The 26634-nt window shown below is 49.0% G+C and overlaps 1 protein-coding gene across 2 annotated transcripts; it reads right to left on the bottom strand.

Annotated features, from left to right (window-relative positions):
* Positions 1-3027: 3027 nt before the first annotated feature.
* NBL1 (NBL1, DAN family BMP antagonist) lies at positions 3028-16259 on the bottom strand. Of its 2 annotated transcripts, none has more exons than XM_071766743.1 (4): positions 16240-16259; positions 5519-5713; positions 5208-5319; positions 3028-4464 (listed from the first exon to the last, which is right to left on the bottom strand). In XM_071766743.1, exons 2-4 carry the CDS (start codon positions 5686-5688, stop codon positions 4207-4209), a joined length of 540 nt encoding a protein of 179 aa, XP_071622844.1. In that variant the 5' UTR covers positions 5689-5713; positions 16240-16259; the 3' UTR covers positions 3028-4206. The 2 variants fall into 2 exon arrangements, with proteins under 2 accessions (XP_071622844.1, XP_071622843.1); XM_071766742.1 differs by lacking the exon at positions 16240-16259 and adding an exon at positions 15735-15917.
* Between the last annotated feature and the right edge of the window lie 10375 nt (positions 16260-26634).

The raw sequence follows: 26634 nt of genomic DNA, 5'->3' as shown, positions 1-26634 counted from the left end.
CCCCCCCAACCTCCAGACACCTCCATGGTCACCAGGCAAGTGGCCCATGGGCCAGCAGGTCTGCAACAAGCCCGGCCAGCAGCACTAGGCTCCACCTTCCACCACCGTCCATAAAAAGCAAAATTTTATAAAGCCAAATAAAAAGCAAAAAAACCTACACCAAACATCTCTCTGTTGACTTCTCAGGAAGCAGCCAGAGGTGCTGGAGGGACGTACTGGGTGATTTTCCAGCTATCTGCAGCCGGGGAGGGGGGAGCAGAAGCCAAGGGAATAGGCTGCACGTGCATGGGGACAGCCAGCGGTCCTGCCTCTCAGCTCCGGGGTCATTTGGGCACCTCCTGCCTTTGCAGGGGCAACCTCAGATGGACTCATGGCAACTTGCCCTTTGGCAAGTGGGAGGCAACACCTCAGGAGATGCAGCAGTTCCTGCTGGCTCCTTCACCCCTTCTAAATGAGAAGACATTTGTGAAACTTTTGTGTGTTGTTAGGTGTCCCATGCCACCATCTCCACTCTTCAGGGCCAATACCTGGGGGTGCTTGAAAGGACTGATTTTTATTTTTTTTTTTAATTACCCAGCCGACAAAGGGTTTTGTTTTGTTTTTTTCCTCAAAGGGCTGCAGTTTCTGTTGGGGGGAGACCAGAGTGAACAGCACTGACTCCAGTACAGTCTGGAGCTGTGTGTGTCTGTCATGTCCCTGTCACCTCCCCGTGTGTCCACAGGGTCAGATGCTGCCCTTCCCTATGAGGGTGGTGATCCCAGGTTTCCCAGAGAAGCTGTGGCTGCCCCATCCCTGGCAGTGCTGAAGGTTGGATGGGGCTTGGAGCAACCTGGGCTGGTAGGAGGTGTCCCTGACCATGGTAGGGTGGGGATTGGGACTGGATGAGCTTTAAGGTCCCTCCCAAGCCAAACCATTCCATGATTTTGATTATTTACTCCCTGTGCCATCTCCGAATCTTTCCTTAACTCACTTCCCCTGGGCAAATGTTGCTGCAGATGTGAGAGCAAACACCAGCAGTGCACATCCCACCATCCCCGTCCTGCTGCGCCCCCAGCACTGGCAGCACCACCCCAGCAGAAATTCGTCTCTTTACATCAGTCTACTTCTCTAACCACATTTTCAACCACTTTCTCGTGCTTTTCTCAGGGGCTCAGTGGACAGCTCAGGTCTCTGAGCAACGGGCCAGGGCTCTGTCCATGGACACAGCCCATCTGCAGCTCATTTCCCCCTCGCTTCTGCCCCTGTAGAAGTGCCCTCTCTCTTTCTCTGTGCCCCTGGAAAGAGGCTCCCAGGGAACCATCTGGTGTCAAGAGGAGCTCTCCTGGGAGTTTGTGTGTAGTGCCTGCCCTCCCTCTGCTTCCCTAGGACCCTCTCCTGGGATGCTGCTGGCCAAACCCACTCGATGCTGGCAGACATCCCAGGGCAGAGCACACACACACACACACACACACACGGCTCTGATCCCAGCAGGAGGTTACTTTAGGAAACCCTCTCTTCCTGGTCCCATCCGTGCTGGGAACAAGCAAGAAACCCCACCCAGAGTGGCAGCTTCCCTCTCCCCAGCATGGGTTCAGCAATGCAGCCACACATATTTATCCAGGCTGGCTCTGGGCCAGGGCACGGTGAGGAAATGGTGCCCCAGTGCAGAGCCAGGCTTCCTTCTCAGCCCTGCTGCCCTCCAACCTTAGGAACATCTCAGCTGATCTCCAGAGAAGGAGATGGGATCAGGACCATGTCCTCCACAGCCAGGTATGTGGGTTGGTTTTATGTGGGTGCATTTGCTGGGGGAGTGAAAGTGAATTGATTGAAGTAAAATGTGTCCAAACAAAACAAAACAAAACAAAACAAAACCAAAAAAGCCAACCAACCAACCAACCAACCAACCAAAAAACCAACAGATAAAAACCTGCCTTCAAATGAGACCCAAATCCTAATGTCCCTGCAAAAGCTTCTCTGCTCTAGCAGCTCTGCTGGCCTGTCTGTGCTCTCTGCCCTGTTCTGCTGCTCTGGGTTCATCTGCAGGGGATCCACCAGCTCTGCTTTCCAGGGAAAGCACAACCAGGTTGTCAACAGCCATCCAAGTGTCAACACAGCAAAGAAAGGGCTAGTGAGCTGGAGTGAGGGAGACGGGAAGGCTGAAAGACTCCAGTGAAGACATGCAGTCTGGGGCTCAGTGCAGGCACCTCCAACAGTACAATCTACTCTTAGGATCTCTTTCCACCTTTTAACTGGGATGGCACCTTAGGGCAGATTTTGGGTGGAGCTTAGCTGGCCACCTTTAAAAGATCTGTGCTTCCATCTGTAAAACAACCCCCCTGAAGGTCAGGTTGTATGGAAAGGAGGTGGAGACACCCTGTACTGCAGCTCCTGGAGTTTCCAGGAATAAACCCCGGCCAGATCCAGCCCTTGTTTTCACTGAACACCAATAAAAGGGCCACATGATGGTGGTCAGTGACAGGATGGGTTTCTTCACCTTCTCCTGCCTGCAGGTTCTCCTGTAAAGCTCCAGCCAAAGGGGCTTGTGTCCCCTCCTCACCCACAAAGGGATGTCCACGTTCCATGTCCACGTCCAAGTTCACCTTGCTCCACAGGCACTCCTGGAGGCCACGAACATCTGGATGCCACCAAACACACTGGATCAAGAGTGTCACCTAGCGGCAACAGAGCCGATAAAGGTTGTACGATCCCACAGAGAGTCCACGCACTTCCCACACGAGTGGGACCCACAGCCCCTTAAACCCCCAGGCTGAAGCTCCAAGGGCCCTTGAGCACACCCACGCCTGGGCACCAGCTGCTCTGCAGGCTCCCCAGCTTCACATGCAGCCCAGATGTCGAGTTTTTGGGGTGGGTTTTGCCTTTTAGCAGCTCTCCTCCTCCTCCTCCCAAACGGAACCCAGAGGACAGTTTCAAGGGATCCACGGCTCTGCTGTGCCCTGCACCCTCCTGTGCTGCTGCCCCACCTGGTGTAAAGGGCCTCTCCCCTGTCAGCACTGCCAAAAAATAGACAGACATCAGAGCACTGGGAAATGGAAGTCAGAACTCATTTATTTAAGAAAAAAAAACAACCAAACAAAAAAACCAACCAAACAAAAAAAAACCAACCAAAAGACAAAAAACAAAAACAACCAACCAACACAAGAACAACAAAACCAAACCAAAACCAAACCAACAAAACAAACCTTGTGAAAAGGAAGGGGGAGGCAATGATTAAAAGCTCTGGAAGCTCTTGTCAGGACAGCGACAAAGAAATCAGCTTCATCACAGGGAGAGAAGGGGGCAGCAGGAGGAGCCTGGGGCCACCCCCCCTCCCTGAGCCCCCTGCAGAGCTCCATGGGTGTCCTGGCACTCATCCCCCTTCTCCCTCCACCTCAATTAAAGTGCAGCAGGGAGAGGGAGGAAAGGGGCTGGCTCACACCCAGCCCACCCTAGCTGTTGTCCTTCCCCTAGGGGCCACAAAACTCAAAAGCCCAGCACCCACAGCATCATCCAGCTCCCTCCTTCCTAAGGAGATCCACGGTGGCCCTAAGGACCAGCAAGGAAAGGGTTCTCACCACCATGGTTCCCAGTAATCTCACATGCAGCCCCATCCTGGGGCAAAATGCTCTCCAAGAGCTATCTAACAGGAGAGGGGGCTGGGGCTGAATGAAGACCTAGCAGGACCAGAGGATCAGTGTGGCCATGCAGAGCCCACTGTCCTAGGGCAGGAAGGATAGATGGGAGGGACAAGGGATGCACAGCCCAGAAGAGATGAGTATCTCTTCTGGGACTGTGGAGAGGCTGCATCCCTTCCTCCTCAGCCCCAAGCACAAGCCATTTCCAAGGGAAAAACCCAGAAGAACCCAGCAAGGGCTCCACAGATGGTTCAGGAGCCTGCAGACCACCCCTGGGTAGCCCAGCTCAGCTCCTGCTTTCAGCTGAAGCCCCCTCAATATATTATTACTCTCAAGTGCAAGTAGTTTTGCATCAGAACACCCCAAGCCTGCTCTCACCCTGCAGCTCCAGCCCCACGACCACCCCTCAGCCCTCCTTCTGCCTTCAAGACATTCCTGCAGCCCAGAGGTGTTGTGGAGAGCAAAGCATGAGGGTCACTATTAGACAAGAAAGACTCCACCACCCCCCTCCCTCCCAAAACCCCGGCCGTCTCTCTCCCTGGCACACCCCTCCTGCCCGTGCAACTGCCTGCAAGGACAGTCCACAAGGGCCAGGTCACTCCTCGCTCTCCTCCTCGTGGTGGTGGTGGTGGCTGGAAGCAGAAGGTTCTTCCACCTCTTGTTGGTGGTGGGCATAGTGGTGAGGGCTGGGACCTTCGGCAGGCATGTTCTCCTCTGCGTTCAGGTAGACATTGAAGAGGGCTCCCTCGTGGCTTGGCTCCTTGCCACAAGCCTGGCAGCTACAGTGAAGAATCTTCTCCACCAACTTGTCAACCCTGGGGATCTCGTCGTTGCCTGGACAGTCCAGTGTCACCTGGGTAGAAGGAGTAGGACATAGAGTGAGTGAGCATGCAGGCTCAAAGCCCAATGGACATCCTGCTCCCTGCCCTTCAGATTTGGGGTATTTTAAGCCAGAATTGGTGGTTCTGCTGCCCATTCTAACCTTGAGAGCCAGCCTGCAAGGCAAGAGCACCCTGGGAATGTCTCACAAGGTCCCAAGCTGCAGACACCCAAGGAAAATACACCAGCTCGAGCAGGATGTTGCTCCCAGGCACAGAAATATGGGTGGTAACTGCAAAAGCCACCCACAAGACATGTTGCTGAACACCTCTGATACTGGCCTAAACCTCTGCCCAAACGTCTGCTCTGAAAGCCAAGTGGAGAGCTGAACCCAGGGGTTTATGGCTCTGCTGGGATCAATGGGGGCAGGGGGGCTGTGGGAAGCACTTCTGGACATGGAAGGAGGCAAAAGCTCCCAAGTGGGAGGAGGCACCAAAGGCAGTGGTGAGGAGAAGAGGCAGGCAGGATGAATAATGCAAGGACTGACGGGAGATGCTACTGCAAAGAGTGATAAAGACAACATTCATCCTGGCAGTCACATTGCTCCCAGAAGCCCCTTACAGCCAGGCACCTCAAGACAGGGTACAGTCACCAGGGAAGGAAACTACAAGTGGGATAAACCTCAGGGAAAGAGAAAGATTTGCCCTGGAGTGGGGGCAGAGCAGAGCTGAGAGCCCCTGAGCAAGGAGCAGCTGTGGAAGGGGCAGGGATACTCACGATTTCCCACATGGACTGGGCTGGCATGCAGGAGTCACAGTGAACCAGGGACTCTGTAGACTGAGGGAAAGTGTTGGGGACACTGTAGCTGAAACACTGTCCCAGACAGGCCCTGCAAATACAAGAGGAGGGATGAGGGCTCAGGAGAGGTGCCTGCTCCTCCCAAATAAAGGCAGGAGGACATTTAACCTTCCATGGAGGCAGACAGAAGGCAGCTGGGCAGAGGCACACCACTGTGCAAGTCACAGTGCCCAAAGCCACCCCACTGCCATCTGCACATAGAAACCAGCTGCAGGAGAGTGAATCTGTACCTGTTCTGGATGGATTTGGACTCGCAGCCGCTGTGCCCCACGATCTGGGTGATGTTCTTTGCCTCACACCAAGCACTCTTGTCCGGGAAGAGGGCAAGCTTGTTTATGGGGGGTGGGGCAGCCAGGAGCAGTGCTGGGAAGAGGGCACCAACCACCAACCTCAACATCATGGCCAGCTCTGCCAAAAGCCTACAGCTGGAGACAAAGGGTTAGCAGGGAAGAAAACAGGTAAGCTGGCTCATTGCTCCAACCCCATGGCTGTAAAAAGCAGAGGTGTGTTCTCCCAGACTGGTGGCACTTGGATCTCAGGACAAACTCATATCACAGTACATGGGGGAACTGGGAGAGAGGAGATTGAAGTTGGACATGGGGAAGAAATTGTTTGGTGTGAGGGTGCTGAGTATCCCTGTCCCAGGTTTCCCAGAGAAGCTGTGGCTGCCCCATCCCTGGCAGTGCTGAAGGTTGGATGGGGCTTGGAGCACCCTGGGCTGGTGGGAGGTGTCCCTGAGCATGGCAGGGGTGGCACTGGGGGGGCTGGAAGGCCCAACCCAATCCAAACCTTTCTATAATTCTATGATCTTCCTCCACAGCCAGGGAGGCTCTCCAAAACACCACCCAGGGTGATGGGACATGCTGCTCTGCCTCTTCCCTTTACAAAACCACCTCTGGGGCAGGCAGCCATCTGCATTACTTCTCCCCAGCCATGTACCAGCAGCAAAAGCAGCTTTTCAGCATTTCCCACCCAAAGCTGGGCTGGGAGAAGTCTGCAGCACAAAACTATCTCTGCCAGCAGCTGAGCCAGGCTGAAGAAGTCACAGAGGGCATAAATGTTTTCATTTGTGGAAGGAGCAGACTTCCCCACTTCCTTTTATCCCACCTTCAAAGCCAAAGCTGGCTTTGCTGAAAAGCTTTCCCCGGGGGAAAGGGACCACATTCCCAGGAAGGGAAACCTCCCTCCTCCTGGAATTGTGCAGCAGATGTCGCTGCGAGGCAGCAGCATGAGGGGAGAGGTGGAAACCTCAATCCAGAGGCTGGAAAAGCCCAATACCACATTTATTTTGGTGGAGCCACTCACACTTGGCCAATGCTCAGGCTGATGACAGGAACTTGGGCTGCAGGCAAGGGGGGGTCTGTTGGGTACCAACCACAAACATCACTCACAAAGGTGGCTGAGAAGGTTACTTAAACCCCCCCAAGAATGCCCGGGCAGGGTTTCCTGGAAGTCCAGCCAAGGTGCCTGAACTGACACTCCCAATCACTAGGGAAAGGCAGATGGAAAAGCATCATAGAAACAGGGACATTTTTTCCTTTGTGGGGTTTGGACAGAGTCATAGTGGAAGGCAGACATTTATATTCACTGAAATAGTTGTTAGAGCCATGTTATTTGTTATTTCCTTCTATTTATTTCTCCAAACCAAGATCCAAAGCCCAGACTGGAAAGACTCCTGCTGATTTCCATGGCCCCAGGGCCCAATGCTCTAATGGGGGAGGACAGGAAAAATGCCTTGTTTATCAGAGCCTGGTGGCAGAGGTGGGTCTGGGCTGGGAACTCCCAGCTGGGCATTCCCCTGCTCCCTCAGGGTATCTGCAGAGTCTTCACCAACTCATCCTCAGCTGGAGGACCATCACGTTTACCTAAACCATTGAGCTGGCCTACTCAGTACCTCTCACAGCTCCACCTCAGGTATTTTACGGCCTTTGTGAGGCATAGGGTTTTTGCCGTTACCCATCCACTGAACAGAACCTCCTGGATCTGAATCAAGAGAGATGAGAGAGATGCTTCCCCATCCTTCATCCCAAGACAGCCTGAAAAGGGTATCCTCATTCCCAAGCCCCAGGATCTCTGGAGGAATCATTATTTATTATTTCCTGGTAATACACAAATCATAATGGGATAACACAGAAACACCTTGGCTTCCTAATCCTCCCAGCACTTTTCATGCGAATCCCACAGGTCCTCAGCGAGAATACCTGCATAAAGCAGGGGTTGCAAGTCCTGGTTTGAGACAAGCAGAGGGCTTTAGCCTCTGAATTCTCGCTGCCATTCATAAGAGCAGTGTGGTTCAATACATTTGTCCTGAAGACAGCTCTTGGAGCTTAATACTGCTCCCTTTTTTCCATTCGAGTGGGAGAATTCTGCAGTTTCTTTTAAGAAGAACACAGCTAAGCTGTGCACACACAGTGGGGTTGCTTGCTCGGGTTTCTGAAAGGAGCATCACTCATTCCTCAAATGCCAGAGGCTCCATGCTGAGGAATCCTGCTCCCAAAGGCAATTCCGAGATCAGAGCTGGGATGTGACCCAAACAGCAATCACAGCCCCCTGGGGAACAGCTGAAATTCCTCTGGAGTCAGCACACAAGTTCACTTCCACAGGCCTGATTAGAGAGCAATTTCCTCCTTCCCAAAGCAAGGTGGTGGCTGGGTTGGTTTTTTTTCTGTACATCTCTACCCAGCGGCAAAGAGGCAAACAAACATTTCTGTCTGGGCTGACAGCCCTGCTTCCCTGGGATCTTTTTTTCTTTTCCTGGAGAGAGATGTTGAGTAGAGAGGTGTTTGCAGCACCAGCCAGAGCAGACCCATTGCCATAGGCTTGAAGGATCATCTCTGAGCAGCTGGGCTTCTGTCTTGCTGTGACACTGAGGAAGATGAGTGAGGTTGTGCTCTGCTCAAGCACACAACCTCCCTTGGATTCAGGAAAACACTTAAATATGTGCTTGAACTGTCTCCTTTTCCGAGCAGGGATGTCTTTGTACCTCTGGAGAGCTGGAGCAATTGCATCTCCATCCCCCACTTCAAAGCACTGCAATCCTTTCCTCATTTGAAGCCTTGGAACATGTCACATCCACACAATGTTTTCCTCCTCCCAAGAATGCCCTGGGACCCGTAGAGGCACACATATCTAGTAAGTAACAAGGTTTATGCCAGTGCCTAGGAAAACATCTGATACAGCTGAGTTTGGGAGGGAGCTGGGGCTGGAAAGAGCCCACTGGTAAGAGCAGTGTGTTGGCTGGCAGAGCTCAGCCCAGTCATGCGAGCAGAGCTGCCACTAAAACCATTCATCTGATGGGAGCCACAGGGTCGGGGACAAAAGCACCGTGGTTCCTTTTCCCCCAGCCCTCCCCCAGCTGGGAAGGGAAGGGAAAAAGGAAGATGAGGCACCCGAGCAGGTTTGCAAACTCCCGATTAAATGAAGGCATTGAGCACATTCCTCTGTGACAAGCTAAATTACACGTTGCAGGCCCTACAGAAACAAGTGTGTGCTCCCTGGTGCTGACCCCAGCCCTGGCCCGCTGGCAGAAGCAAGCCCTTCCCCACACACAGGGGCTTCTTTCTCTTTTTCTCTGCACTGGGGCTTTTTTTTTTTTTTTTTTTTTTTTTTTGTCCTGCTAATCAAAGCTTTTCAAGCAGAAAGTTCAGCTCAGTTCCGGCAGACCCATCAGCCCGTGAGGGCCTCCCTTCTCTCCCTCTGCAGGGAACCTCTCTTATCCTTTCAGCTCACATTTGAGAAATCAAATTACTCTGCCCTTGAGCCTGGCACATCCCCGGGCTCTGGAGACAAACAACTTCTCAATGAACACACAGCTGAAGCCTGGTGGTCAGCAGCTCCAGAACCCTTTTCCTGTGTCCAAGGCTTTGGGTCTCGGCTGTCCCAGCTCAGCATCTCCTTGAGGTCTGGTAGGAGTTCTGTGAGCTCAGCCTTCTGTGATCCTGGTTTTGGGATCTGATGGTAGCACACTCAGATGTTTTGTGTCACCTGGAAGAGCTCTTTCCTCCTATCCGACAGTCCCAGGGACTCTCAGGGGTCCCACAAGCAGGACAGTCCCTGCCAGTGCCTGGAAGCAGCTGGGAAAATCCACACAGTTACATCAGCTGGAGGACAATCACGGAAATCACGGAGGCAACATTCCCACCATCCAGCCCACAGCTGTTCCCAGCCATTTGGAAACCAGACCCTTCTGGAGGAAAATAATATATATAAAAAAATATATATAAACAAAAAAAAAAACAAAACAAACAAACAAAAAAAAAAATCTAATCACTTTTACTCTTTTTTCCAGTGGGAAGTTCACAACATAATACAAGACAAGCCTGCAGGTGGACACAGGGAACATTTCATGAGTAGTCTAATATCTTTGTAGGTATTTTTCTTATCCAGGATCTTGCAATTTTGCCAAGCACATGAAAACACAGACATGGGTATATTGTGCTCACGGCCACACACGCAGCATCCCAGGTTCAGAGAGACAAGAAACCCTCAAGCTCTACAAATATTGCTCAGCTAAGGCTCCAAGCCTGCTAATAAAGCCCAGCAATAGTGTCAGCTCCATGCTAGAGAGAGGAGGGGAAATGGCCACAGTGCCTAACTCAATGATTTAAGCCCTCATTTGAGATGCAGGAGATCTCAGCAGAGATGGGCAAGTTGAAGGTTTCTGTTCCTGGCCTGGATCACAGCTGGGACTTCCACTTTGCCTCCCCACAGCTGTCCTTCCCACCCACACCGTGTTTGGGTGCTAAGAGCAACCCCAAGCTGGTGTTAGACACTGATTCACAGCAGTACCAGGTCCTGTCTTGGTGTTCAACTGTTATTTGTGCCTTTTTGTTTGTTTGGTTTTTTTCCCTGAAAAAAGCTGCTGCACAGCTCTGCTGAGAGAAAAGGAAGCCCTAAAGTGCTGAGTAATCTAGTCCGTGCCTCAATTTCCCCTTTTGCGAGACCCGAGAGAGGGGAGGCCTGTATGCTGAGCAAGCAAAGGGGTGCAGAGGGAGTGGGAAAGCACAGGGAGGTCTTTGGAATGCCAAACTGCCTCACAGGGAAGAGGCTGCATAGGAGGGGATGGGAGGGGAGGGATGGCTGCCAACATCCCTTGCCCCACACGACGTGGGGCACGTTCCTCAATGGGAAAGTGCTCCAGGGAAAGACCATGGCAGGGCAGGTGAGATTTAGACCAGGACATCATTGTGTGGTGTGAAACTCGTGCAGGGAGTCAGTGCTACAGGACAAAGGGTCACTGCCTAGAGAAGGGCTCACCTGGGAGCACTCCTGTGCATGGGGGTGGCCAGGAGTGATTGCTTTGGCAAACAATTATTTTTATTATTAGGAAGCCAAGCCCCAGGAAGTGTCTGATTTGGTGGCAACTGGGAAGAAACATGCCCCTGTGCCAGAAAGATCGAGGGCACGGGTCTCCTTAAACAAAGGATTTTGTCTATACAGTAACTTCTGAATCCTACAGGGAATTACCTCTCAGGAATCTCAACACAAATAACATTTGCTTGCATGTGACAAAAAGTATTATAAGTGAGCACGAAAAAAAGTTTGTATCTCAACTGTGAAAACCTGAAAAGGAACTATGTACCAGCAAAAAAAACCCCAATAATTATTTTACTCAATATTTGTCCTTATTCAGTCCTCTCTATTTTGAAACTTCCATTTAGATAGAACTTTACATTTTTCAGTTTGGTTGCAAAAAATCCCAAACACAACATTCTTCTGGGGAGTCTACTCGTGTGTCTACTGTGCCCAAACTAATCTGATCAATGTCATGATAGGGGAGAAGGAGGAAAACTATGGAGTGAAAATGTCCAGAGTTAATTCTTTAGGACAGCAAAAGAAAAGAGTACTTAAGTGAACACAGAAGTTGCTTCTGAGCTGCAAGCTCCAGCATTGCTTTGCTGAGCTGCAAAATCTATGAAGAAATTAAAAAAAAAAAAAAAAAAAAAAAAAAAAAAAAAAAAAAAAGGCAGAGCCACCATAGGAAGACATCTGATGTTTAACATGCATGAGAATCAATCCTGAAAACTTTTTGATAGTGAAGCAAAAGCTCCATTTCTCCCTGTGAATCTGGCTGTCTCTGCTCCTTTCAAAAGCAGATGTTAGAGCTTCCTTTTCCGTAACATATTATTTTCCACTCAAACAGGGTTGAGTGATTCACAGAAACAAAGCAGAAAGAGAGAAAAGCAGTGCAGCATTTTGAAAGCCCTCTCCTCTCCCCATGTTGGCCAGAATTTCAAAAGAACTTGTTACATTTGGGAGTTTAAATTTGGCTTCTCAACTGTGCACTGAGCACTCAAGAAACTCATTTTATGCAGCTGGGAAAAAAAATCCTTTACCTACAAAAGCCATTGGAAAGCTACCTGTGGACTTGGATAGGTTTCAAATGGGGTCCTGAAGGATTTCTGGTGGAAAAGGGACACATTGATGGACTGTGGAGGAGGCAAGAGAAATATAAAGTTTCAGTTCCTCTTTTCAATTTTTTCTCAATTTCTTCAACCTTAAGAACAATCACAGCCAGGAAAATGCATCAACCTAAAGCAGAAGAACACATCCTGGCCCCACACTACCCTCTGCTCCCTCTCTTCTTCAAGCACCCGATCAAAACGTGGGGGTTTGTAGCCTCTGAGAGCAACAGGTTGGGAGCTGGGGACATGGAGAACAAAGCTGGCACCATCCTCCAGCAGCTTTTGGGGAGCAGAGGGATGGGGTTCCTCGGCCAGCTGGGCAGAGGGAGAGCATGCAGGCTCTGCCCCAGCCCCTGCACCAGGAAGGATGAGTCTGCAGCACACTTTGGTTGGAAGAGTCTCCAGCAGAAGGTCGGACAGGAGCACGTTGCAGATTCATGTGTGAGAGCTCAGCACTCCCAAACACAGCTGTTAGCAGCGTTTCAGCCAGAGGCCCTGCTCACATGCCTGGACCTGAGTGAAGTTCAGCTCCCTCCTGCCTTCCCCCTGGAGCTGGTGTTCCCCACACGCTGGCAGAGGGGCTGAGGGGATCTGCTGCAGGACCACGGGTGTCCAATTGGAACCCCCCGCAGGAACAGCAAGCACTGCCCTCCAGCTGAGCTGTTTACTCCAGAGCTGCCTCTGACCCCTAGAAGAAGCAGTTTTCTACCTGGTGTAGGAAGGGGCTCTGTCTTTTCTGCCTCCACAGCATCCCAGATCAAGAGCCTGACCACTCTCAGCATCTTGCCAAAGCTGGCTCTGGGGCTCCCAGTCACACTGTTTTCCCTTGCAACTGAACCCACAGCCTCTTCCTTCCTTTTTGGGCGAAAAAAGTTTCTGTGGGACTGGCAGTAAACTCCACACCACCTCTGGGAAGGGCCCCAAGAGTCGCTTGCTTGTCCCCGTGTTTGATTTGCATGCAGGCACCAGCAATTTCCCCAGGGAAGAGCTGCTCCCAGCAGGCCCAGTTCTGCTTCCACTTAAGAGTGAGGTAAACTGGGACCGGCTCCTCTGAATGACTCCACTGGTGCAAATGAGATCAGGATCTGGCACAGCTCGCCTGACTCAAAGCAAGCATAACTGGAACCAGATAAAACCAGTTCCTAGCACACAGTGGCCACCAGGATTATGATTTTTTTTTTAATGGAGCACACACGCCGCGGAAGGCTGGGCTGCAGCAGGGATGGGAGTTGTCTCGAATGCCAACCCCTGCCTTTTGGCTGGCTGGGTCAGTCCTTTGTTACCAAAGTGGCGTAGAAAAATGGAGCCCTGGCCTCCAAAGTGGGGTTGTGCTGGTGGGATCGGGTTCCCAGTTGCTGGAACAAGAAGGGGGAAGGAGAAAGGGGTTTGTGGCCGAAGCTGTGGATCTTTCAGGAATGGTTTGGGATCGATCCTTCCTGTGGTTTCCCTCTCCCTTTCCAACCCGTTTGGGCTGTATCCGGGCCATGACAGCAGAAATCCAGTTGACTCAAGTGCTGGTTTGGCCTTTTAATCTCTGCTTTTACACCTTCTCAGTTCTGAAGACATCAAACCCAACACCTGTGTTATTTACCAAGGGCACGGACTGCAGGATCTCCAGCAGCTCAGCAGAAATCCCCATGGCAGTGCAGGGCTGGAGGCTTTTGGGGGTAACTCAAGAGCTTGCAGCCCCCCTGGTATTTTCAATTGCTACCAAATGTGCTGGGGGCTGACCTCATACTTGACATTCCGGCAGTCTCTCCTAAAACTGCAGGATCAGGTCCAGCCACCACAATGAGATCAAATTCTGAACCAAATTCTGGTCTTTTCCCCACTGAGGAGAAGATGTCTGAGCTCTGAAGCCAGGTCTGAGAGAGTGGCCAAAGCAAGGGCCCGATCCTGACACCCTTCCCAAAGCTCATCTCCAAAGGATTTGAAATCTTGGCTGGGATGGGGACAGTACAGTGGATAAAAATGAGTGTTGGGTTGCTCCTTTCCCACCACTAGAGGTAATTTACACCCAGGAAAGCCCTGGTCCCCACTACCTTGTGTTGCTCCTTCCCTCAGCAGTAAGAAACAAAGCTCTGGGACACGGCAAGCACAGCTCCTGCCTCCTAATGGGAGGCAAGGAGGACAAACCACCCCTCAGCCCCACTCCTGTCCTCCCACAAAAGGATGATTTCACCAGCATTGTAAGAGTCTGATTTGTGAGCCCGAGAAGTTTCTTTGCCCTAAGCCATGCTGGACCTGCAGCACTCTGGTCCACACTTCATGGCAGGGCATCTCCCAGCCTAGCTACACAGGAGGGTTGGATGTTTTTCTTTTCAGTGGATTTAAAAAGAAAAGTGCAGGAGCAAATCCTAGCAAGTGCCCAGTTCTGCATGCTCCATGGTCATTGCAGCTAGAGTACAGGAGCTGGAGGAGGTATTGGTAATTCTTTAATGGGAACAGCCCACAGTTCAGGGAGGAATAACTGCCCAGGAGTTTGCTCAGCTCCCTAAGCAGGTTTCCCATGGCTGTGCCAGCTTAACACATCCTCTGCTATGCCAACATTCACCTCGAGCAAAGTTACTCCAAGATGGGCAGGTCTACAAGGCTACTTTAAAAGCAGTTGGGCTTGTTGCCTAATCCTGCACTTCCTAGGCACCCAAAAAACTCCCTCCAGCCCAACTCTTTTGCTCACTCTGGAAAGAAGAGCTCTCGGAAGGCCTTGCTCGTTCACCCTCTTTGCAAGACCGCTGGAATTCAGCGTGGAGAGATCAAGCCAAGAGCCCAGATTCTTCTCAGGACTATTTGCAAACACTTGGGATTTTTATACTGAAGGCAAACTCCATTTCTCATCCTGTGGTTTGCAAATTTGAGGCAAGTTGCCTTTTTTGAGACGGGAGACTGCCTTCAAAAAGCAAAAGTGCCCATTGTGTCCAGCTGATTCTTGGCTGGTTGGACATTGTGAAGAGGACATGAAGTTCTTGGCTAAAAATACAAGGGAAAAATCTGGGTATCGCCATATCACTGGGATCTTTCCCACACATTTTAGCAGGGTGCAGAATTTTTCCCCAATAAAAAAATGCGTGGCAAAACTCTGACTTCACAAACGCTTTGCATAGGCTGAGTTTTGAATTTAATGGGGATAATCCTGTAGGCAAAAGTTAGATTTAGAAGTTAGAACAGAGTTAATTTTCTCATAAGAGAAATGTTAGGAGGCAGTAAGAGATCGTCTCGATCAACTTGAATACAGCCTGAAAATGAGCTAAAGCATGCTCTATCCCCTGAAAACCTCTCAGAGAAAAAGAGAAATCCCCACTGTGCATAAAAAACAGGTATTATTCTATATAACAAATAAGAATTGCCACAAATGTTTGGATAAACCAAAGTACTGTGTTACAATGCAAGAAACAGGTAGAGATGGCTCAGATCTAGTATTCCAGTAAGTACAAAAAAAAAAACCCAACCCTATTTGCAGGGTAGAAGGATGTAAATTCATTCCCGGTGCAAACTTTTGAAGAAACAACAATTTACTGCCTTGCTATCGGGAAAATGTCCTTCCTTGATGATACCCAAAATACTGGTGCTGCAGTTCATGGATCTGATGACCGTTCCCTTCCTCCCCCTGCACTTTTGTTGTTTAAAACCCGAAATGTACCACAAGACCCTCTGTACCACAGATGTGCAGCCGACCGAGCTCGGCTCCTCCTGTCCTATTCTTTTATTTTATTTGAGCTTAAAGCAGCGGTGGAAAATAGTTTAGCGCTTGCACAGCAGATCCCCCGAAGTCCACCTCATCTGCAATTGATTTCTGCCTGTGGCAATATTCTCATCCTCCCGGCTATCAATCACCCAAGGAAGGGTGGCGGCGGTGGTGGCGGAGAGGGGGGAGAGCACGGAAAGGAGAGAAGAGGTGAAAAATCTGGTGCTGATCAGCGGTCGAGGGAAAAAGAAAGGGGGGAAAAAAAAGAAAAAAAAAAAAAGAAAAAAAAAAAAAAAAGGAGCCAGGTTTTAGGGAGGGGGGAAGGAGAGGAGAAACACAAAGCCACGGGGTACTCACCACCCAGGAGACGGCGGGTACATCCATCCCATGGGGTCTGGGGCCGCGGGCGGGCGGCTACAGCCCGGCGGTGCCCGGCGGCTGCCGCATCCTCGGCACCGCGGCCCCCGGAGGAGCGAGGCGGGCGGGGGCTGCTGTCTCCCTCCCTCTTTCCCTCCCTCCTTCCCTCCCTCTCTCTCTTCCTCCCCCCGGTGCCGGGCTCCGGGCGGTGCCGCCGGCCCCGCCGCTTGCGATTGCACAATCGGGGCGGGGAGGGACGGGGAGAGGGGGGGGGGGGGGGGGGGGAGAGGAGGAGAAAGAAAGGAGGGAAGGAGGGAGGAGGGAGGGAAGGAGCTCCTGCCCGCCCCGCCGGGTGCGGAGAGCCCCGGGCACCCCCAGGCAGTATAGTACCCTCTGGCAGAACCCCCCTCTCCATGCCCAGCGGAGTCCCGGCGGGACCGGCACCCCCGGGATGGGCACGGAGCTCACACACCGCACAAGTACCCGCCAACTGCTAAAAACTAACCGGGTGAGCCCGCTGGTAAAGCACGTCCCTAAAAACGAGCTGGTTCCGAAAGCAAAACTGCCCGAAGGTGATTGCCCTGCGTTTGCTCCTGCAGGGACACCCAGTCCGGATCTGGCCCGCTAGAAGCAAACAGTTCCTCTGGGAACACAACATTGGCAGGGAGTGCTTGGGGTTGAATCCCAGATGCAGTGAAGACCTTGGGACAGTTCTCCCCCAATACCAGATGATAGTTTTCTTTTTTTTTTTTTTTTTTTTCTTTTTCCCTTAGTTTTTACTTTCTTCTTATCTTTCTTTTCTTTTTCTCTCCATTTTCTTATTCCTTCTTTTCTTTTGTCTTTCTTTTCCTCTGTCCCTTTCTCTTTTCCCATTAAAAATCCAACAGCCAAACACAATCCCAGCAAACCCATGCTAATTGCTGTTCTGAAAGATGGAATAATTGTTAGGATAATTGTCAGGAACCGAAAGGTCTTTGTTTCTGTAAAAGCACAATTAATCTAATAGAGGCCTCCACATTAAACACCAACAGGGTGCTACCCAAATCTAGAGACACCTGCAAGGCTTGGATGGGCTCTGCTGGCTCCTGTTGGGGTGAAGATGTGCAGAGAGACGAGAGAAAAGACGAGGTGGCAGAAAAGCAGCAGCTGGGCTGAAAGAAATGGTGGTGGTCCTGGAGAGGGGTGAGGAGAACAAGCCTTGGCGCTGTTTCGGAGCTGCAGAAGGCCAGAGGCTGCCAGCAAAGGACTGTTGCCTACTGCTCGGTTCCTTCCAACTCCAGGACAACAGGGTTTTGTAAATAGGATGGCAAAAACCTGCTTCCAACATCACTTTCTTATCCTGCTAGATGAAACCTACCCAAACTCTAAAAGGACAAAGGAGCTGACTTTTGCCATCACGTCATACCCCATCAGGGAACCTGAATTCTGATCTTCTAATATTTTCACCCATTGATGAAGTTGATCTTCACCTGCTCCTCATGGCCTGCATGACCAGTCCCTGCTCAGGTTTTATTTTGAATAATGAGTCAAAGAGGAGACCTCAGAAGCCTGGAAGCAAACTCTCCGGTATATGGATATATGAAGAAAAAAAAAGATGTAGACAAGACCAGATAGTAAAGCAACAGACCACAGGCACTAATGTGAAATTCACCTGAGTGTATCAGGTTCACATTTCAGTATTTTGATGGGTTTTGTGGGATCCTTGGCACTGGGGTTTCATCAGTAGGAGTAGAACACCAGGGTGCAGGCAGAGATGTGAGCCAGAGTGTGGTTCATTCACAGATTCCTACAATTGATTCCTGTTCCAGTTCTGTCAACAGCCAAACACCAGAAAAGGGAAACATACAGATCTGTAAATCTGGGGGTGGGGAAGCCAAGGAGCAGCATTCAGGTTTGCTGGTGTCAGAAGAAACAGGCAGAGGATGAGGGAGGATGAAAGAAGCTGCTGAGATGTGGTCATACTCCTGGGCCAACACTTTTCCCCTTTCTCTCTGGGGAGGTAGGTACTGTAGCCAGAGCAAGGAGTGATGACCTGATGTCTGCAGATGTCCTTTGGACAGACACTGACTCAGGCACGGGCTAGAGGAAGCCAGGAGGGAGGGCAGGGAGGCAACATGTGCAGGATCTGAGCCACCCTTACCAGCCAGGCCCTGTGCCCATAGGCAGGGTTGCTGGCTCCAGCTGTATTTTCACTCTTGCTCCATATCACCCCCCCATTTACCAACTCCTGCTCCCTGTAGGAAGCTTGCTGCCTGCCCCCAAAACCACACGTACCAAACGACTTTCTTGTTTTCACACCAAAAACTATGCCATAGAATACATGTGGGTTAGTGCAACACATCTCCGCTCTCACCCCCTGACTACAGCCCAATTTCATCAGCCTGTTGTTTCCCACCATAAAAGAGACATCACATGAAATCGGGGGCAAAGAGCCTTGCCCAAAATGTCTATGCACACACCTATGTCCTCCCCCTCAGCCCTTTTTCCCTGCTACTGGATCATCAAGGCTTTCCTGCACTGAGACACAGCAGAAACTTGCTCTCCAATCTTCAGGAGCTTCCCTGCCTCATCTGCTGTTGCTGTTTTTGGGTCTGCTGACAAACACCCAGAGTGCCAGGGGCTCCCCACTTGTCAGGACAGGACTAGGAACTGTGGGCGTGAGAATTAAAAGGGTGGATATGCAAGTTAAAAATAAAACTATGCCTTTCATTTGTGTCTTAACGAAGGCTCCAAGGCTGCTTGCCCATAGCTGTATGCTAGAAAACACACATGGGGAAAAGCAGCTGGGAAAAGGGAAAGCAGGAGCATATGTGTCCTTCACATGTGCCTGCAGCAGGGCCCACGCTCTGTCTCTCCCCCAGTGACTTGTGTTTTGTTCACTGGCCCTGAGACACCCTGCATAGGGTCCAAACAAAGGCTCTCAAGGGCTAAATCCCCAGACATGACCCATGAGGGACTTGGGAGATTGATGTCTGGGTCTGCCATGGACTTTCTTTGTCCCTCCCATCTCAGGTCTCTTTCCCTTCACCTTTCCACATCTCATTTGCAAAAGATGATAAAACTGTATTACAGCCCCCCTGGAATAAATATGGTTTTGTTCTTTATCAGCTCCCTTCTCTTGCTGGATTGTCACCTGCTGGAGCTGAACTCCCACTTCTTGGTTCCTAAATCAGCCCTAAGACATCTCCAGGATAGCAGCTCAGGACCCCACATTGCTGTGTGTAAGGGCATACACGCCCGAGGTGAAGAGAGCAGTACTCATGCCAGGAGTTGGAGGCAAAGATTTTACTACTAGAAAAGCTGGGGGGGGACTTCCCATCACCACCTCAGGTAGTGAGGGTGAGGAGGACTATCCTATCTCTGCCAACACACAGCTCTCACATCTGTGCAGCTCCAGCATCCACAGGCAAGGATGGAGCAGACCTTACAAATTCCATTCTTGCTTTTTTAGGACACAATAGCACTTCACTGCTCCGTCAGACCACCAGGTCAGCCCCCCTGAGCATCATGTCTGGCTTAATAACAGCCACAGAGGTAAGGAGAGGCTACAGGGGAAGGTTCAGCCATGGGAGGAATTTGGACCAGTGACCTCCCCACCAGGCCAGAGCTTTAGGGGAACAGATCTGAGCCTGGTGCTGAACCCCTTTGGATAGGCAAAGCGGAAAGGCACAAGTCCTGGTGGTGAGCTGGTGAGCTGGCTTGAACTGCAAAGCCCAATTTGCTTGGCCACAGGCAGAAAGCGAGATCCAGGGGACAGACCTGGCTGGCAGGGGCTGTGCTGGGTAGTAAAGGAAAAGGATTTATCATAGAGCTCATTAGAAAACATCTGGGCTCAGCAAATGACCTGGAATGCAGCTCGGCAGTGGGGCGCTCCTCTCTTCCCCATCCCGAGAATGTGAGCTCCCGCAGGGTCAGACTCGAGCCAGCTGTTTCCTCTAATCCCATCAGCCTGCCCTTCCACAGGGGTCCAAACACTCACTCTTCAGGCAGGAGGGAAGGAGAACAGTCCCCCCTTCCCTCCCCTTGGCGACTGGGATTAGTGGTTTCTCCCTAGTGCTGTGCCAATGCATTTTGGGGCCCTGGGGCAGCAGTAAAAAAAAAAAAAAAATCCACCCCTCCCATCTCTGAGCAAGTCCAAGTGTGTTTAATCACTTTATTTTTCACCTTGCCCAATTGTTCCCTGCTCTCGGGCACTCTAGGTGCCTTTGTCCCCCCCTCCCTGGCTTCCTCAGCAACTCAGGTCATGCAAACTCCTTCTCCAATTCATGTCTGCAGGGGCAGTTTCTACCAGGGAGGGCTGGGGAGAAGCTGTTTGGTTTCATTTGCAGGTGCCCTCTTCCCTGCCAGTTCAGTTTTTCTACTTCAAAACCACCAGTTTCCTTCAACAGCCCCTCTGGTAACCACCTTCTTTTCTGCTGCACAGCTTCACCCTGCTGCAATCACTCAGAATTTCATTAATTATTATTTTCATGTTTTTTTTTTTTTTCTTACAGTGCTTGCCTGAAGTCCACGGCCAAGCTCAGGGCCTCATCACAATAGGTGCTTACATGTGTGTAGAGACAAGTTCTTGGCAACACAGCAGCACCTCCAAACTGTCAACCAGCAGCACAAACTTAGACCACACGTGTGTGCAGGGAACATTTTGCACATTACCAAAAGGAAACCAGCACCTGCCTGAAAGGGGGTGACTCAGCTGCTGCTGCATGGCGAGAGACTCCTGCACAAACTCTCTGACTTTTAAGAAAAGCACCCAAAAGCTGAACTCTCAAAGTGTCAGTTTCTGGAGAGCTTCAGCATTTTTTAAAGTGAGGGCAACAAAGCAAAAAAGATTGTGTGTGTTTGCTAAGTGATTAAACTCCTCCCACTCCCCTCACCTAACAGAAGATAAATGCAAATATAATCCTTAGGGTGATAACATGATTTTCATATTTTAGAGGGTGTGGTTCATAAAATCATAGAAACACAGGACTCTGACAAGTCTTCTTTCACTGCCTGCCCTGCAGCAGGATCATGATCTTTGAGCTTGTGAAACAGACAATACCATAAGAGCTGGTGAGGAACTGAAACCTCAGGTTTCAGGGCCAGCTTATCACTGCTTTCTTGAACTTGCTGAGACATCCATGCTAGCACAAGGCCAGCTTTTCCTCATTCTGGTTTTAATTTTGGTAGCAGGGACTGCCTTAGTGGCTGTTCCAATGTAGGACAAGAGTTACCATTGAAGCTTCAGTTAAATAACCAGAGGCTCATCCTGTGCTCAAAGGAGTCACATTGACCTTCTCTCTTATCTGCCAGCCTACCTCTATTTATACCTAATAAGGATATAAAATCCACAACTCAGCAGATACTAAACTAGAGCCTCCCACAAGCATGTTGCCTACTAGGATGGTCCTAAAGATTTAAGGGAATTTTTTCTCAGGCTTTAGAAGAACCCAGGTGGAGCACAGCAACTTGCATTTACGACAGCAAGAGCTGAGAAATCCACCCTTTCCTCTACCAGCTTATCCCAGTCTCCCTGCTTATAATTTAGTACCCCACTGCTTGTCTGTATGGGTCAAGCTTTGGCTTCCAGCCCTTGCTTCCCATTCTGCCTCTCCCTGTTAGCAGCAAATCCTTCAGGTCCTGGGTTTTCATAATCCCTATGTCCTTGTGATCTCTAGTTATGATCAGCATTTGTTGCACCTGGGTCTTGAACTTCACATTTGACTGTATCAAAATCTAGGTTGTTTTGTTGCTTTTTCATTTACATAGCATCCCACCAAACAGTAATTATTCATCTGCAGCTCTTCTTATATTTACTTCCACATAATGAATGAAAATTACAAATAATATGAAGGACTATACTGACTCCTGAAGGAGACGTGGCATCCACAGAGCCCAGAGCACCACTGTTTTGTAAACCAGATGTGTGGCCATCATGACATAAAATTATTTTCTTCTCCTGTTGCCTCCATCAACCTTTGAAACTAGAAATAGACCGCTAAAGAGAGAGATGATGACAGTTAACATTCAGCCTAAGCCTCTTTCCCCCTTTCTCCATTAGTAACTACAGTTCTTTCTCCCTTGTTGCTCTGTGCAGGCCTTGTTGCCTGGAAAGAGAGTGGCAGGAGTTACGCAGGTGACTGGAAGAAATGAAAGTGTGGATAAGAAAGTACAGAAACACTCCCCTTTCCATAGCCCACCTTTACCTTGTCATTGCAGTGTTTTCAAAGAGCAGAAGCCAAAGCATTTTGTGAACTGTGGAGTGCTCTTCAATCTGGTGTGGATGGCTAGTGAGCTGTGGTGCCTGACAATATGTCAGTCTCACCTGACTCTACAGAGCTGAATTTTACCCAGAAATTAAGAAGGTCTTAAGGCCATGACCAAGTGGAGAGTTATCACCATTTCTGTTTGCCAGGGGGAGAAAACTGAGGTGCTGTCTAATCACAACTGGACTCCTAAATCCTCAGGGAACACGTTGCTCATGGAATTAGTAATGATTTTGGGTTAAGCTGCTAGTTACTACCAACAACTTCAAGTGTAGTACTGAGGAGGAGGAAGAACACCCTTTAAAACTTCTAAGAAGAAACACACTCCTTCATATGACAAGAGATTGACGAACTGCACTTGAACTGATAAGGGCATGACCTTTTCTAGGAAGGGGCATTCACTCCTCACCCAGAGCTGGAGTCTTTACAAGTACTAAAAATAAAAATTATTGATTAGAAGTGATTTATTAGTCACAAACAACTTTCTCAGCATCTTCATAAGCTATGGGAGGTGGGTATCTACCATCACAAGGAACACTCAGCTCTGAACAGCAAGCAGTGCTGTGCAACTAAGTGCTGACAGCCAAAAGTCACAAGACAAACAGTGATCCACAGCTGAATTTCCATAAACTATGTTCCCATTTAGTTTCAATCCAAGTTAAGCATTTCACTGTGGGTGGGCTATGGGCTGGGCTGTCAGACCAGTTAAGAGACAGTCTGCATTGCATACGGCTGCCTACTGGGGCTGCTGTGCCAAAATTTGCACTAGCCCCATTTACAGAGGCAGGTGTGGGGTGGGACATGAGGTAAAAGTTTATTTCTTACTGTCGGGATGTGTGTGGCAGGGGTGAAAAGCAACAAACCCCAGCCAGCTCAGAGCAAAAGGAAAGGTCAGCGATGCCTCACTGATCCAGAACACTGCTGAAAAACGTGGTTTTCCTAGCAGGTCACTGATGATACATTCCTCAGCTCTGCTACCAGCCTCTCCCTTCTAGCTAAAGAATAAAAGTTGTAACTTGTGGCAGATCATGACCACAACAACCACAGTTTCCTAAAGTCCACCCGTGCACCCAGTGTTTGCATTTGCAAACAAACACCTCTGTGATTTCTTTTGCACTGCTCCAAAAATTCAGAGGGGACCCAATAAAGGTACCTGGAAAACCAAATTCTTCTCCTTTGGAGAATCACCCATGTAAACCCTCTTCAGAGTTGAGTTTTGCCACCACTGCTGGAATGGTACTGTCTTCTTGATATCCTCCCTCTATCTCAAACTGTACCTAGGTTTATACTTAAGGTAGCTCTACAAAGGCAGTGACTATTTGGCACTATGCTTGTTCTACCTAACATAGCAGTGTCCTATTCCTTGAGATGCACAGAACTGGTAATAAACGTTCATATTTTCTCTCCTTACCAAATTCAGACTTATACCAAAATCAATACTGAGGATCTCAAGTGTTTTACATCTACTAGTGGGTCTATAAGCATTCACCTCCTGGACAATAAAACAGAATTTCTAACTTATCAGAGATTTGCCATTAGGAATTTGGGGTAATTTGAAGATAGCAAGTGGTAGGAGAACACACCCTCCTGGAGTCTCCCAGACTATGGAGGGGCAGCCTTCCCCTGAGACTCCATGGCCTGCCAAGTGAAAAAACATTCAGAACAGAGGGCTGATGGAGCTGAGGGCCCAAGGCACAAATTCAAGTCCCAGCAGTGTGCCACATTCCCTCCAAGACTTACCACTGACCTTGGCTATGGCTTCTCCCATCTTTAAAATGGGAAATATAAACCTTTCCACCCTCCTTAATCTGTTTAGTTTGTAAATTCTCCAGGGCAGAAACTGGTTTTTATTTGTGTGTACAGCACCACATACAGCAAGGTCCTGCTCTTGGCTAAGGCTCCCAGGCACAACTGAAATACAAAGAAATGACACTATCTTGATCAAACATGAAGAACTGGGACAAACAACAGAAAAGCAGCTTGGTATTTTTTTTCCCTGCAGTCTCTGCTTTTCTGTGACTTGTTTATTCATCTCAAAGCCTCAGCTGACATCTAATCAAGCTGTTACAGAGTCAGATTTGTGGCCAGTCAAGCAGTTAAAGAGTTGTAAAATGGTCAAAACCAGTTCCATTCAGCTTTTTTCTTTTTTTTCCTTCTTCTAGATAGTGGTATGGTTTCTTTATTCACTGTATACTCATTTTCCTATTAAGGTTGCACCAGAGTGATACAGTAACTTCTCCACTAAAAGGTCTCATTACTTTGGGTAGGGACACCTGACTTTTTTAGGCCTATCTTGTTTGCACTTTTTGGTACTGATCCAAATCACGCTACAGTTAGAGGAGGCAATGATTTCAGCAGGGAAAGAAGGAAAAATGTGATAGTTTCCAGATGAGTGTATTATACTAAATTTAACATGCCTTTTGGTACTTAGAATTTCCACTTTTCCCCCTTCCATTTATGTAACTAGAAATCAAGCGCAGGAAATTGTTCCTATTCCAACCTCGGTTGGGAACACTATGGTCTCATTCCCATAGAGGGAAACAGGAGATCTGTAATCACAAGGAGACACTTTGCACAGCTCACATGGACAGGTTCAAAAACAGGTTTTGAAGAATATAACTTTAATTAAACCAAAATAAATACATGCCCATTATGTGTTAGTAATATATGCATATATATCTTACCACAAACAAAAAGCAAGGCAGCTGTGAAAAATAAAGTTCTTACCACATTTAAAAAACAATGACAAGTTTTACATTTCCTTTTTTTTAAGTTGTGTAGTTTTTCACTGTAGTGGATTTCATATTAATGAGCAAGAACATTTGTTCTAAGTAGTCTCACTTGAGCAATGAAGGACACATTATGACTCCACAATTACAATGGTACCCTCTGAGTTCCAAGGCCAGAAGAACCACTTGATCATGGGTCACAGTAGATCATATAAATTAAGAATTAATCCATATTTGAAGTAAAGCAGAGCACAACAGGGCAGGACAACTCATTACCAGGGACATTAAATAACAATGGAACCCAACATCATCAGATGCCACAGCACTAGCTAAAGCTTATTCTGCATGTTGTCAGTTGTTATACTTTGAGTGTTGCTACAGCTTTTGGTTCTCCTGTTTCTTACCCAGGTTGATGTTCTTCTCTCCAGCTGAACCCACTGGCTTACCAGACTGCTAGCATCAATCACAGCACACACACACACACACAGAGAAAACCCAAACACTTTCCAAACCACAGAAGAGCTATGGCTCCAAAGTACATAGTTCAAATTAAAAATTGGGGCCAGATAAAATGATTCAAAATTGGGAAGAAAGAAAGAGATCCTGTTTCCAATATGCTGTTTTGACCTGACTGACGAACACAGTCCAGCAAGGGAGGAGGTGGAAAAACAAGGACATGCTCAATCAATGGTCCTGGATGGTATCATGCTCTGACAGTCTTTAATGCTGCTCTGGCATTAAAACTGTTTTATTTCATAAGTCCATTGCTCTAGGCAAGCTCTTCAGTTTCTGTCGACACTGGGCACAGCTCAACATGTTTCTCTTGTGCACAAGATCCACACACAAGTGTGTGGGGAGATGTGGAAGTGCAGGACTGCTCTAGCACCCAGACCAACTCTGTCCCATTGCTCAGAAAGATAAGTTTTTCAAGCTCTCTGAACTCAGAAGATTGCCCCTCAGTCCCTTCCCTTCCTTCTTTTGGCATAGTTTAAAAAAAGCAAACATTGCACAACTTATTTTCCATTGTGTTTTCCTTTCTGAAGAGGAATGTATTTTGTCACTCTTCCATCTCTCAGCATGTAACAGACCAAGCTTTCACCAGAGGAGAATTCCTACCAGCCTAAACCATTCCTTTTCTGTCTCAGGACATGCATTTATACCTTATGCTACATGGACTGTATGCAGCAAGCATGGGACAAAGAAATTAGGTCTTTGAGAGCCATGTCAATACCTAGAAAATTGTGCTGAATAAAAAAGTAGTGAAGACAACCTCTTGAGTCAGGAGATGAACAGTAGACAACATGCCACCAAGTAATTACTGGGATAAATGGGAGTACTTGGACCAGTGACTCTCCAAGGTAGTAAAGAGCTTTAGATATTTGTGACCCATTCCCAGACACTGAACCCTGTATGTTCTCCCACCAAAGAGGGGTGAAAAAACAATCAAACTAAAGGGAAAGCTCAGAGCCAGCTGGCACATTTATCAGTTTAATACACCCACTATCCTGGGAAGTTTCAAATTCAGGTCACTCCATGACTCAAAGCTGCAAGAAACAGCACTGGTTAGCTGCATCAGTCACACAGTCAGGAGCTGCACTTTTGGATTCTGCCTCTTTGCAGAGGACAAAAATTCCAGTTTTAAAGGGCAACTGTACAAACAGGACATAAGAGTATTTATATTCCTCTCCAAACACCGGCACAGGCAGCAGGGGTCTAGTGGGTGATTTATGAGGTGGGAATGCTTCTTTGAACTGCATGTTAGATGGGGGTTGCCTTTCCAGAGGAGAGAGGAACATAGAACTTCTGTCTTTTCTGAAGAGCTCTCACAGTGGCTTTTACCCAGGTGTCCACAGCTGCTAGGTACTCAAAATGAAGTCCTCTCCTTCCATTCTCTCTCTCACTCACATACAAAGTCAACACACCAGA

Source organism: Heliangelus exortis, chromosome 23, assembly GCF_036169615.1.
Source record: "Heliangelus exortis chromosome 23, bHelExo1.hap1, whole genome shotgun sequence".
Classification (NCBI taxonomy): Eukaryota; Metazoa; Chordata; class Aves; order Apodiformes; family Trochilidae; genus Heliangelus; species Heliangelus exortis.
The sequence above is the reverse complement of the archived record's forward strand: the minus strand, read 5'-3'. Positions and strand labels throughout refer to the sequence as shown.